The sequence below is a fragment of the Geotrypetes seraphini genome, chromosome 1 (assembly GCF_902459505.1).
Source record: "Geotrypetes seraphini chromosome 1, aGeoSer1.1, whole genome shotgun sequence".
Taxonomy (NCBI): domain Eukaryota; kingdom Metazoa; phylum Chordata; class Amphibia; order Gymnophiona; family Dermophiidae; genus Geotrypetes; species Geotrypetes seraphini.
The window spans coordinates 295,104,938-295,119,154 of record NC_047084.1 but is presented as its reverse complement, the minus strand read 5'-3'; the positions used below and the strand labels follow the sequence as shown (position 1 = coordinate 295,119,154).

General features: G+C 41.2%; 1 protein-coding gene across 5 annotated transcripts in view; it reads left to right on the top strand.

The window, feature by feature from the left end:
- The window catches only part of FBXO41 (F-box protein 41), a 184,279-nt gene that overhangs the window by 115,197 nt on the left and 54,865 nt on the right, over positions 1 to 14,217 (top strand). For 4 of the 5 annotated variants that reach the window (XM_033953771.1, XM_033953778.1, XM_033953751.1 and 1 more), the window contains one exon: positions 4,750 to 5,105. In XM_033953771.1, the coding sequence (XP_033809662.1) occupies positions 4,750 to 5,105 (356 nt within the window). The remainder of the gene's footprint in view (positions 1 to 4,749; positions 5,106 to 14,217) is intronic. The other variant, XM_033953788.1, reaches the window with a different exon arrangement.

The window sequence follows — 14,217 nt, the reverse complement described above, 5'->3', positions numbered from 1 at the left end:
GAGCCCGCCGGGACAGACAGGGAAAAATGCTTGAGTACCTGAATAAACGCATGTAAACCGTTCTGAGCTTCCCTGGGAGAACGGTATAGAAAATGGAATAAATAAATAAATAAATAAACTTTAAGACAATCCAAGAATATAATCTTTCATCCCTATTTTTAACATTTTACTGTAAACCGGCTAGATACTAGTTGATGGTCGGTATATTAAAAGTTAATAAACTTGAAACTTAAAACCTTTGAAATCAAAATAAGGTATTTTGACACCTACCAGACAGGACTTAACAGAGATCTAGGCTTTCTTTCCCACTATAAAGACATTTAAAACTGCTCTGCCACCTTCCTGTCTCCTGCCCACCCTCTTCCTATCCCTGAAATGCTTTCATATTTTCCTTATATATACTGATATTTGTCAACATTTGCTCTTCTCTGATCTCAAGAAGAAGGGCTACCTTCGAAAGCTCATCATAAAATGCATTGAGTTAGTCCGATAAAAAGGTATTGCCTTATTTTCTTTGATTTACACTTCGCCCTCCGTATTCGCGGTGATTGGGGAATACCAAGACAGCGAATACTGAAAAACCGCGGATAACTTTTCATGTTATTCGCGGTTTTCTAGTAAAACTCATAGGGGCTCATAATCGAAAGAGAAAAATGTCCAAAAACCTGCATAAGTCGGCACTTGGACGAACATTTCTCAAAAACGTCCAAGCGCCGATAATAAAACCGGGTTTTGGACGTATTTAAAAACGACCTAGGCCTTCATAGTGCCGCTCAACATCCAAAGCTAAACGGGGCATTTTGGGAGGCGTGTCGCGGGCGGGATTTGGGCAGGATGTGGGCCAGCTTAGACTTAGTTGTACGGCATGTATAACCGAAAGTTTAACAACAGAGCCTAGACGGAACTTGGACGTTGTGACTTAGACCATGTAAAACATGGTCTAAGTCATAGAAACCCACCTAAACCCACCAGATAAGCACTGCAAACACATAACACAGACCCCCACACACTACCCCAGTGATCACCAACCCCCCCACCCCCATAAAAATTTTATTCACATCTTTAAATTTCAGCCTCCAGACCATCATCACCTGGCCGCCTGGCATAGGAAAGCCTAGTTATCCAGCCCAGAGGCAGTTGAAGTCGTCTTGGGGGTAGGTTAGGGACCCATAGAGAGGAGGACCCATGCCCATAAGCCCCTGTAATCACTGCATTGATACTGAAACATGTGCACTGCCCTATACACCCCAAAACCCTTTTTTACTGGCATATAAGTGCTCCTGCAGCCATACGGGCTATTGGGGTGGAAGATAAATGGGTCTAGGGCAGTGGTCTCAAACTCAAACCCTTTGCAGGGCCACATTTTGAATTTGTCAGTATTTGGAGGGCCTCAGAAAAAAAATAGTTAATGTCGTATTAAAGAAATAACAATTTTGCATGAGGTAAAACTCTATAGTTTATAAATCTTTCCTTTTGGTTAAGTCTTAATAATAATATTGTAATTTATAGCTAAAGAGACATAGGATCAAGAAACTGTTTTATTTTACTTTTAAGATTAAGATAAACATACCGAGGGCCTCAAAATAGTACCTGGCGGGCCGCATGTGGCCCCCGGGCCGCGAGTTTGAGACCACTGGTCTAGGGGATTCTGCAGGTGGTTTGGAGGGCTCATCATGACCTATAAGGGAGCTTTAGGGAGGAGAAGCCATGGCACCCTTTTTGTGAAATTCACAGCAGTGCCCTGTAAGGTACCCCACTATTTAGGTGGCATGTCTGGGTGTGCAAAGTCTATCACTTTGCAGACCCCTCCCACGTCCAACAGGGCTTGTTCTAGGCGTTTTGGACTTGGACGAAATGTTGGACGGAAATGTGGTATAAAGATAGACGATTTAGTGGCTTGGACGATCAGATCGGCAGGACGTATAATTAGACGATATTCGAAAGTAAAAAAAAGTTGGACGTATTTTTCGAAAATGTGTCTTATGCTCTTTTTAACTTTGGACGACTTGCGATATGGACATAAACGGACTTAGACGTCCCTTTCAATTATGCCCCTCATAGAGAATAAGGAGAAATTGCGAATAACAAAAAAATAAGAGATTCACGATTTAAGTTGAAAACATTTATTGCAACTTTTGAATGACACAGTGCTGTGCTGTACATTAAACATGAGTGAACTGGTACTGTACTGTATAGAGTACAGTACAGTAATTATCTCTTATTCAGTAGGTGTCTTCCTCCTCATTGTCCAGTACATGTACTGCATGCAGTGCAGGAAGAGGAGAAAAAGAGGATGAGTGAGTACCAGGTCCCTCCTCAGGCAGTTGAAGTGGATCTTCATGGGTGGAAGCGGTGGATGGAGAGGCAGTGGATGGTTTTCTCTGTGAAACTTGAAATCAGCAATTTTCTCTGTGCATTGCTGGGAATCAGCTGTGCATGATGGGAATCAGCGATTTTCTCTGTAAACAGTGTTAATCAGCTATTTCCTCTGTACTGTACAATCGCTGGGAATCAATGATATTCTCTGTGCAATTTGGAATCAGTGATTTTCTCTGTAAAAGGTGTGAATCGGCGATTTCAGTGATGTAATGGGGGGGAGGAGCCAGCATACTAAAAACCGCGAATAATCGAAACCGCGATTGACGAAACCGCGAATACGGAGGGAGAAGTGTAATTCTTTATATTACCTATTAGGAGAAATTGCTAAAGGAGTCAGTTATTATAATGAAAGGAATATAATATAATAGAAGGAATTTTGTAGAGCTAGAAAACCTGGAACAAAATGCAAACCTTGTATCTCTTGGATTTCCCTCCTACACAAGATCTTACAGTTGCGGAGATTCTGAGACCTAATGCCTTAAAAGCCAGCAGCAACACAACAATTGAAAGCTGAGGCGTCTACTTCATAGTGAATCTTATAAATAGCCGACAATAAAATTAAGGCTGTCCTAGAGTTCGGGTAAACCAGGGGCATCGGGGAACCTCTACCCACTTAATAGAATTTGGAGGAGAGGATGAAAGCTGCTTTATTTTACTGGCTTGACATCTAGCTAAGTATTTTACCAAGGCTGAGGAAAGGAACCCTCACATCACCATAGCAGTGCCTGGCTTGGCAGATTCTAGAGGATCTCAAAGAAGATTTTTGAAGCAGTAGCTCGTTTTCAAATAAACTCCCTAATGCAGCATGATTGTGAAACAGGGCCTGTCGAGAATTAAAAGATGATCTTCTGGACTATGTTAAATTGAAAAACTGCACCAGGAGAGTGTATTCAACTGGGCTGCGGTGATCTTTCCCATATCAGAGGATACCATTAAGATAAGTGCGGGTTTCTTACATTATCTAGAGATTTCTACTTAAAGAGATTTTGAAAATATTTATTTTGATGCAATAGCACTGATTGAACTTTTACAGAGTTTTTCTCTGACCGAGGATGTGTTTTCTGTGACAACTTAGTACTTGTCATAGTAGTTTCCTGGGTTTATTCTCGGGAAACATTGAGGTCTTTTCTCCGTATTAGGAATCTGTTCTAATTAGTCTCTGATAACGGCATCTATCAAGTGAATATCTTTAAGTGGTTATATAAAAGATCCCAGAGGATACCAGTTTATCTCCAGCTATCAGGAGACTTACCATCTACAGAGTCCCAGGTACAAGAGAGATCATCAAAGTCATGCGAGTGTGATTCTGCTACTAGATGCATTTATGAGTAGAGATGTGATCTGTGACCAGCAGTCGAAGTTCCCCATATCTGCATTGAAGAGTTGGAACTTCTGTGTTAGTAAAAAAGTTTTTTTCCCCTGCCTCCGCTGAAGAAATACCTGTTTGAATTGAACTGAATTGTATCAGTAAAACAAAATAGTGGTTTAGAGCACATCAAGCGTGTGGTCTCAGTTATTCAAGAAGGAGACTGTGTGAACTGTAACAGCTTTTATCGGCCTCCTGGAGAAGTTTCCAGTCCCGGCTCACGCCCCAGAAAATAAATATTATATACTCTGCCCCATCTCATGCTCCTGAAGAGAACACTAGGCGAACACCTAGTAGGACCCCCCAAAAGTCCAGGGCTTACCTATTCATTTTGGATATCCTGCAAACTTGACTGGCTGGATATGCCCTGAGAACTGGGTTGAGAACCCCTGCCTTTTAACGATCTAAGAACCCACAAGCAGTTTCTTCCTCGGTCAGTCACAAACCAACCCTTCTTTGCCCCATTTACCCCATTATAACAAACTAATAAAACTATCATTCATTATCCTTTGATAAGATGCCCCTCTGCCCAGATGCTGGTTTGGTATACTAGAAAAAGAATGGGACAATGTTTGGATGAGAGGTGTTATATAAATTCAGAATATTAATAACATAAAAAGTTTCTGGTGGTTTTGTGATGTGGGGAGAAACCAAGATGTTTCCTTTTGAATTGCTATTCCATATCTTGAGCCAAGACTCCAGGCTGGTTTTACCTTTGAAAACAGGCTGTATCTGTAAATTTGAAATGCTTATTTCTCTTGCTTAAGGTGGCTCACTGGCTCCAGGTCATCAGGGAAAACTGATCTAATCCTGGTTTTGCCCCATTGCACGAAGGGTCTTGTAGTTCAGATGGTCCTACTGATTTCCCTAAGAAAATCAGAACTAAACAAGCCCACAAGCGCAATGGAGAAGAACAAGGCATGGCTCACTCTCTCCCTAATGGCCTAGAGCCATATGATAACCTTCTTGTTGCTCTTGGTTTTCCCTCCTGTTAATACTTCCAGCAGGGTAAAAACGGTCTCCCAGAGCTCTGGCTGCTATGACAGTGATAGTGGTGAGCTGCACCCAGCTGATGGCTGCGTGGACGGGTTGCACCCCCATGCACAAGGCCGAGCCGTGGACAGTGGTCTTGAGAGACTTGGTAACATGCGAAGCTCTGGCCTCCGCAGGCAAGCTATCCAAAACTGGCAACGCAGGACCTATCGAAACAGCACAGAAGGGGAGGAAGGCGACGTGTCCGACGTAGGTTCCAGGACAACTGAGTCGGAAGCAGAGATGTGGGAGCAGGAGCATCAAGACCTGGCAGAAACCCAGCAGCTGAACTCCAATCAGGCAGTGGGAGGCTGCAGGCTGATGGCAGGTGAGCCTCTATCCCAAAGGCTGTGAGGGCACAGTTATGTCAGAATTTTCAATAATTCACCTAACTGACAACGTACAATGCTTTGTAAAAGTCTTTACAGTAATGTACATTTTTCCCATTTTGCTGCCTATAGATATAATTCAGAATACATTACAGGGCTTTTTACTAAATATCTGTAAAAAGTATCCTTAGCATGCCCTTATGTGGGTCTTTTTTACGTGCTAAGGCCATTTTTAATGCAGCCGTAAAAATGTCTTTTTCTAGTTTTTGCATTAATAGCAATAAGCTAATGTTGCCATTAGCATGTGGCCATTTTTTTTAAATTACTGCTTGACTACTTAAGCCAAAGATAAGAGTTTAGTTTCAGTAATATCCAGAAGGTACCTAAACAATTTCAGAATGCCAGAGCAGTTATAGAAAGTGCAGATGTACTCTTGAGGGCTGAACATCCACTTAGACACATTCACCCATTCTGCCCACGTGAGGCTTTAAGCCTCAGTAGTTTTTTTTGTTTTTTTTTTAATTTATAGATTTACATACTTAATTTATAACATTTTATTGAAGGAATCCAATAAATATACAATGATATAATACAATAAAATGATATCCCACCGGAACGTGCAGCCCAGATGGGGATTACTGCATCTCACTCTTGCCCGAAATGTGCTCACGCTTCATTGGGGCATATGCTTTGGACTTGCCCCAAAATTCAACAGTTTTGGAGACATCTAGGACATTATAGTACGATGCTTTGGGGGAGGCGTTGGCTCCCGCAACCGAGAGCATTATTTGGATACTATAATATAGCCACGCCTAAACCCAAAGGAATGTCAGCTTTTATCACTAGAGTGCTCTTGATGGGGAAGAAAGCAATTCTCACTAACTGGCTGTCCCGAGATCCCCCTTCCTATGCCCAATGGAGAGTCTTGATGATAATACACGCTACGCTGGAGCGGAGACTGGTGGGAGACTTGGATCATGGGCCAGGTCGTGGATTCTGCCAGACCTGGGAATGTTTCTGGCAGGACCTCACACCGCATGCTCGCAGTAGACTCTTGAATTAATAGGTTTACCTCCAACTCTCAATCTTTGTTTTGGCACTGGACTCTTGGGGTGGGGTGGGATGGGAAGGGAGGGGGGGAGGGTATGTGTTTGCTCTGTTATTTCCTGGAAAATTTTCTCACTGTATTCGTTTGTTTATTGTTGAAATAATAAAAATCATTTGAACATAGTACAATAAAATAATCATTACATTTATATTCACAATATTAATTTTCAAACATATGTCTATCATTCCTTCAAAATAAATTTCCATATTACCCATTACATAACTCTACACCCTTCCCTTTCATCCTTCCCTTATCCCCCATTGTTTTAATTATAATTATAACATTGTAATGAATGAATTAAACAAAAATACAATTCAAGTAATTCCACACATATTACTATCATCCCTCCTATTTCCACCCCTATCCCAGAATGAAAGGTGACACCAAGTACCAGGTATTAAAATGCAAAGAATGTTTCTAAAGCTTCAATGTAAAGCATTAAGAATCATACTTCTTGCTCTAGAGCAGGGGTGTCCAACCTTTTAGCTTCCCTGGGCCGCATTGGCCGAAAAAAATGTTTCTGGGGCCACACAAATGTGCAAATGCTGCAGCAAGACAGAGGAGGGAGCACCCAGGGCCAGCAGAGGAAAACACTGCATCGCCCTCGACCGGGGCCACACAAAATCCTTCACGGGGCCGCAGGTTGGATACCCCTGCAGTCTAGAGGATAAATTTTGTATAGATTTACATACTTAAAGACAAGCATACCGTACTTGAATACAGAGTCATAAATTCTCAAGAAAATTTATAGTGAAAAACAAACAAATCACCTAACTATAAAAAATTTTCATTATTTAGTCCACAATATTTTTAGGGACCAAGGAGAAATAAAAATACAGAAGTAACTTATATATATTAAAGAAGACAGCAATTGGAGGTACAGTGTTGGCAGCCAGTTCACATTAATCTGTAGGAGAGGCCACTGATTTAATCATTACTCCACTCCATTCTCTAGCCACAATAAAATCTAACAATTGTTTCAGTTTTAAAAAAAGAAAATTTTTGCAACATTTTGCTGGAAATTTTAATATAAAGGTAGCTCCCAGGGAAAGGACTCTAGGCAGATAGGCCAAAAAATTCTTCCATCTTTTCTGTGTCACTAGAGATATAGCAGGAAATAAACAAATTGATGAACCAAGACATTGCTCATTAATATGTCTGAAATAAGTCCAAAGAATTAAATCTCTATCATATTCCAAGGCAAACGTCACTATAAGAGTAGTTCTGTCAGTAATCATATCAAGGAAATTTCCAGAGAATTGGTTAAATTCATCTCTTCACCAACCTCTCCAACAATGCCAATCGGAGTAGATTTCTCTGGCTTGTTCTTAAGTGAGATATTGAGCTTTCTTTCTTTTTTTTTTTTTTAATTTCTTTATTCATTTTCAGACTTACAATAAGTGTGACAATATGTCCAAAAAAATTAACAATAAATATATCACTTAATAATCATCAATGGTACAAATAATATGCTCTTATCACCCACCCTTCCCACCCTTTCCTATCATATAATCAAATATCTTATACAATATGTAATAATAAAATTACCCCCCCTTCACCATTGAACTTGTAAATTTAAGGGAAACAATGTCATCTAATCAGTACAATACTTTGTTAATGGCTCCCACACATCTTGAAATTTGCTGAAACATCCCCGCTGTATTGCAATAAATCTCTCCATTTTATAAACATGACATAAGGAATTCCACCAGAAATTATAATTTAATCTACTCCAGTTTTTCCAATTATATGTAATTTGTTGAATGGCAACACCAGTCATTATGAGTAATAATTTGTTATTATTTGTAGAAATCTGACTTTTTGCTCTCATTGCCATACCAAAAGTAATATTGAGCTTTCAGAATTGGTGATAAATTCTCTGTTGAAATTAACAGTATCTCACACAAATACCTCCGTACCATCTCAACAATTGGAGATTTAGGAAAATTTAATATTCTCAAATGATTTTATTCTTTGTTTTCTATATTCTAACTTTTTCTGGTTAATAATTTCTATTTCTAGAGTCTTAATTTGATTAAGAAGTTGTTCATGTTTTTTAATACTTTCACCGTGTTATCGCAGTGTCTCATCTTGAGTGTTCACCAAGGAATTGATAGTATTATAGTCATTCCTCAACGTAATTACTGCCTTTTTTAAATTGGAGTCCATAACTTCTCCACAGCGCTTCTATGTCAATAGTAGCAGATTTCACCATCTCTCCAAATTGTACTCCCGAAGGCTGGTTGACTTCCATACAAGATGCTGGTTTCAGGACCTCAGCAAGGCAATTCTCCACCACCATATCCTCCCTCGCTGCTCCTCCGGGGTTAGGCATTGTCCTTTCCACTTGAGAGGACAAACCAACCTCCAGTCCTGTTAGGTTTGTCCTTCTGGGTTGGAGAGGGGCCTGCCTGTGATCCTGGTTTAGCAAAACCCTATCAATGCTGAGATTCACCGCTGACTCTTGTGTTCTCCCAAAGTCGGCAGTGCCTCCATTGCGAGGCAAGGAAATGGTTCTCTGGATCAGACATCTGGAAGTCACGGCCGCTGGAGGACCAGACCAAGGATTTCCTTTTTGCTTACCCATGAGTGAAAAATAATGCTAAGGTAAGCTGCTCCGTCTGACCAGACTTCTATCGGGGAGAGCACAAAACTCACACGTCTGTCTCCAACGCCATCTTGGTCCTTCCTCAGTAGTTTCCATTCACATTTCTGACATATTTACTCAAAAGTATGTGGAACACAGACTGAGCTGAAAGCCCGGCTCAGTAATTAAGAATAGAGAGTGGGGGAAGCACCAATAGTTCTGATTACATAATTCTTCACACTCTATTATGGGACATCCGGTTTAGCTCTTGTTTCCAAAAATTTCCTTAACATATCCCATAATAATAAGAGCCCATTTGTGTCTAATCATAGTTATTCAACACTCCTGAAGGATTAAACATGCCAAACATGGATCTGCCAAGAGAACTCTAGGTTAAAATTGTTCAAAGGTACAGATGGGGGAAAGAGTGTGAGAAAATGTCTATATGTTTGCTTCCTTGGGCGTACAGTCAAGTCCATGACTGTAAAGTGTAAACAATATACAGTAGTGCTAACAAGACACTGCCTACATTAGGCCAAACCTCTGGCTATATGGATTAAGAAAACTGCTGAGGAAATTCACTGAAGGGCTTAAGGTGACTTTAAAAAACTGCAGAGGTTTCTGAATGAGACTGGGGAAAATGCTGACTATTGAACATTTTCAAGATTATTCCACAAACATGGCCTGTATGGGAGAATGACGCCACTTCTGAAGAAAAACCAGATAATGAGCTGCATAGTATTTGCAGAGAAGCATGTAGGGGACACTGCATTTATGTGAAGGAAGGTACTTTGATCAAGTAAGTTGAAAATGGAGCATTCTGGTCCCAGTGCTAAACTATATATGTGACATAGATCAAATATAGCACATTACCCTGTTAGCACCCTTCCTTCACTAAAACATGGTGGTGGCTGTTTGATATTGTTTATCATTTTATGAATGTGCACTTTGCCTCATATATCTCTTTGGTTGTTTATCGTGCTTTGTCTATTTTATTATTTATTTATCATGCATTCACCGTTTTAACTTTTTTTAGGATCCATCTATTTATGCATTATGTGATTTTTTTTATTATTTATTTATTACTTATGTTTTTATTAATTTATATGTTTAACACAAATACAAGTTACCATGTATTTTTTTTAGATATTGACCTCTGAGGCAGGCGGAACCTCCGCTTTGTCGAGTCCTTTGGATACTTCTAAAAGTCTCCCATCTTCAGCTGAGCCCTTGGATGTGTATGGAAATACTCTCTTTGCATTAAAAATCTTTTAGACTTTAATACCCATTTTAGTATTAGAGGTCATTTATTCACCCCTATTCTTTTTCTTGGCCTCTATTTGTTCATAGGGTATTTTAATTCTGTTTTTTTTTGTTCATTTTTAGTCCCAGAGGCATTGTTATGTTATAGGGATTGTGGCAGCATGGCTTGTGGACAGACTGGGAGCCTCATAGACAAAACCAAGTTGCAGTTTAAATAAAAAATAAATTTTATTACTGAACAGGCAGACAAAATAGCAGTTTCAGGGCTTAACATAGCAACAGTCACATTAGCAATGGTTGAGGTTGTGGGTTCAAATCCCATGGTACTCCTTGTGACCCTAGGCAAGTCTCCATTGCCCCAGATATAATAGATAGATTGTGAGCCCACCAGGACAGATAGGGAAAATGCTTGAAGTACTTGTATGTAAACTGTTTTGAGCGTGGTTGTAAAACTACAAAAAGACAGTATACAAGTCCCAATCCCTTTCCCTTTCTCCCCTCTACAGTAGTCCTATATTGTCAGGCTTCTACAGTGTAGTTCAACTTACTCATGTATAAATCTAGGCCTAGCTCTAGTTAGGACAGGCGAAGTCTAGATCAGGGGTGGGCAACTCTGGTCATCGAGGGTCGGAATCCAGTCGGGTTTTCAGGATTTCCCCAATGAATATGCATTGAAAGCAGTGCATGCAAATAGATCTCATGCATATTCATTGGGGAAATCCTGAAAACCCGACTGGATTCTGGCCCTCGAGGACTGGAGTTGCCCACCCCTGGTCTAGATCCTCACAAATTTTTTAAAAAAAGCATTATGTTAGCTTTTCTATCTTCTGTTCCTTTTCTTGTAACACCTTGGTATTTACTCCTTATATTAGGTGCAAACCTTGGAAATTGGGCCACTCTTTGCTTCCCTGTATTTCCCCTATAGTTACTGCAGCCCAGCCAACATCTCGGGGAGGATTTCTTCATTCATGGTACTCCTCCAGGAGACCACTGTACATGGGGTCTCACTCCTTGAGACCTCTTCCCTTGGGGACTCTCTGCTCTAGGGCATGAGCCCCACCCTCTGACAGTTTAGTGCTACCTGCTGTAAAGTGGCTTAATGTCAACATCGGTGAGGGAGTGTTCTCGGGGACACCTACCGCTACACCGCTCACTCGCTCACAGGAATGTTTTGCAGCAGTGGGACAGGGAAGCTTAAGAAGATCAAAAGAAAGTACAGATGGCTCAAAAAGGAAAGTACAGACAGCTCATAAAGGAAATCTCTTCAGTTTGCCACAGAACATGGTAAAAGATTCACCTTTAAGCAGGACAATGATCCTGAGCACAAAACAATGGAGTGGTCTAAAAAAAGATTGTGACTGTCCTTGAGTGACCCAGCCTGAATCCAATAGAAATTCTGACACTTACCCTAAATGACTCATGGCTGTTAGCTCCTATGAAAGAAATTGCACTAAGAACTGAGAAAGGGGTGTGAAGATTTGTACAAGCAAGATTTATGGTTTCTTAGGGCTAGATTCACTAAGGACATCGATCGTGTCCCGACCACTTTGCGATCACTTAGCGACCCTGATCCGATTCACTAACCTTACTCCCGATTCGCGTGTGATCCGATCTGAGCATGCAAATGAGAGGGAATGGCATGCAAATATAGGCAGGCAGCGATTCACTAAAAAAAAATGAGGGACACCGACTGGGCTGGCCAGTCAAAAATTAAGCAACTGCTGAGGACCACTCACTCTGGTACTTTACGACTGCCCTGCTCTCTGCCGCCCTTCTCTCTGCCCCGATTCTCCACTCTTGCCACCCTGCTCTCTGCCCTGACATGCCGCCCTGCTCTCAGCCCCAACTCGCTGCCCTTCTCTCTGCCTGACTCGTCACCCTTTTTTTCCCGCCTCACCGCCCTGCTCTCTGCCCCAACTCTCTTGCCTTTCCCCGCAGTGCAAGCCCGTGGTTTTAACCCATGGGTTTAAAGCGGGTTAAAACCACGGGCTCGCAAAGTAAAAAAAAGTTTCCAGCTCTGCTGGGCACGGAGGGCCAGCACATGCGCAGACCATCTACAGGCAAGATGGGTTGCACATGCGTCGGGATTGTTAGAGAGCGATCCGAGTGTGATTTCAATTGCCCTTATTTGCATGAATCGTGAATCAGCCCCCCAGCTACGGATCGGATCACTCACGGATTGGATTGGATCCGTGGCCTTAGTGAATCCAGCCCTTATTCTTAAATAACTTTTTGAATATTTCTATTTGTCCTTTGATGATGAATGTGTTTCAGAGGCTAACACAATAAACTCCCTACCTAAGTGCAATCTGAGTTTTATTTTTTAGACGGCGGAATGTGAAAAATGTACAGAGACGTGATGACTTTTACAAGGTACAAAATGCACATACATTTCAATCCACACAAGCCATCTTAAAAACATAGACCATAGGGTCTTTATCTGGCTTCATTTTTCTATCTAGTGTGTCTATCTGTGTCTTCCTTTCCCTTAGAGATCTTGATCTTCAAATACAAAGTAGGTAGGAATGTTTTTTGTTGTTTTTTTTAACCACTTTCCTCTAGCTACTTCTCAGTTTCAAGTTCAGCCAGTGCTAGGGCTAGAATACGGTATCTAGCCTTTACTCATAATTTCCTAAAGAGTTGTTCCCTAGATTTGTCAGGGGTGTTCCAAAAGATTGTGCACTTTGTTACAGAATAATGAGGCCCAAATTTTGTAACCAGCACCCAAAATTAGGCACCTATTTCGGAGGCGCCCAACGAGATAGGTGCCTATCTAAATTGAATAACAAGCTCAATTAAGCTTTTTAATCAGCACTGATTGAAACATAGGCGCCTATCAAGCGCAATTTTGTAACAAGGCGCCTCTAAAAATTTAGGCGGCCTTCAAAAACATAGTTAGTCGTGGGCGTGGCTTTGTCTGAGGTGCCTTATTACAGAATTGCTGATCTTAAGCGTGCTTAAGCGCTCGCATGGGCGCCTAACTTTTAGTTGTGCCTAGAGTTGGCCTATTTAATGGGCGCCTCCAAAATAGATGCCGCTCAGCGTGATTCACTAAACAGCACCCAATTGTGCTTGAATCGCGCTGAACAGTGCCTATATCGGCGCCTAACTTTTGGCCGCTTCTTATAGAATTTGCCCCTGAGTCTCTATTCTCTACTTGGGCACCAGCAGGTGTAAATATGGTGCCAAAAGTTAGGACATGGCAATTGGCTCAAAGTGCGATTCTATAAAAGGTGACAATCGTTTCACTGCACTTATTTTTGAGTGCCATTTATAGAATCTGGTCCACTGTGCCAGTGCTTTTAACAAAAATTATATAGCTATACATATAATTCTGGACATATAAATTATTTTACAGTTCATCCAAATTCTTATATGCAGCTGAAAAAGGGGGTTGGGGGGTGGCACTTGTAATTCATTAAGGGATCAATATTCAAAGGGGATTTTACTGGGCAGGAGAGGCTCTTGCCTGGTGAAACCCTGCTGAGCTGTCTGGCCACAGATTTTCAGCTCCACTTAACTGACTAGTGCTGTTGAATATGGACTCTAACTGGCCTTTGCGAAACTGATTAACCCTCCATTTTACTAAGCTGCAGTAGAGGTTTCTTCCGTGGCCTGGAGCGCTAAATGCTCCAACGCTCATAGAATTCTTATGAGCGTCAGAGTATTTAGTGCCTCGGGCCATGGTAGAAATGTCTACCGTGGCTTAGTAAAAGAGGGCTTAAGTTAGGATTGGTCTAGGGGCGGAGTTTGGGTGGAGCCATAACATAACCAATTAGAGGCAGTGTTCGGGGAGAGCTGCATGAAAACCAAGCTGCATGGCTTATGCTGTCTTCTCCATGTAGACAGGAGTCTCTACTCTGCTCTTTTTGGTGATTTAAGATCCACCCCAAAATTGTTTGTACAAAACCAAAAAAAGAAAGTCAAAACTATTTGAAAAACACTGTTTTTACTTCAAGTGATTATCTTTAAAGTAATCTTAAAAGATTAAGTACCAGGCATTGTGAGATGCAGCTTTGCTCTCTCAAAGTCACAGAACAAATTCACTGTACACTGGTGTAGCTGAAATAGATGTTGACAGCCCTTTTTTTCTGTATGCAGTTTGTGGCAGTAGATTTGAAATATTTGTCATGTGGATTTGAATTGTGATGGC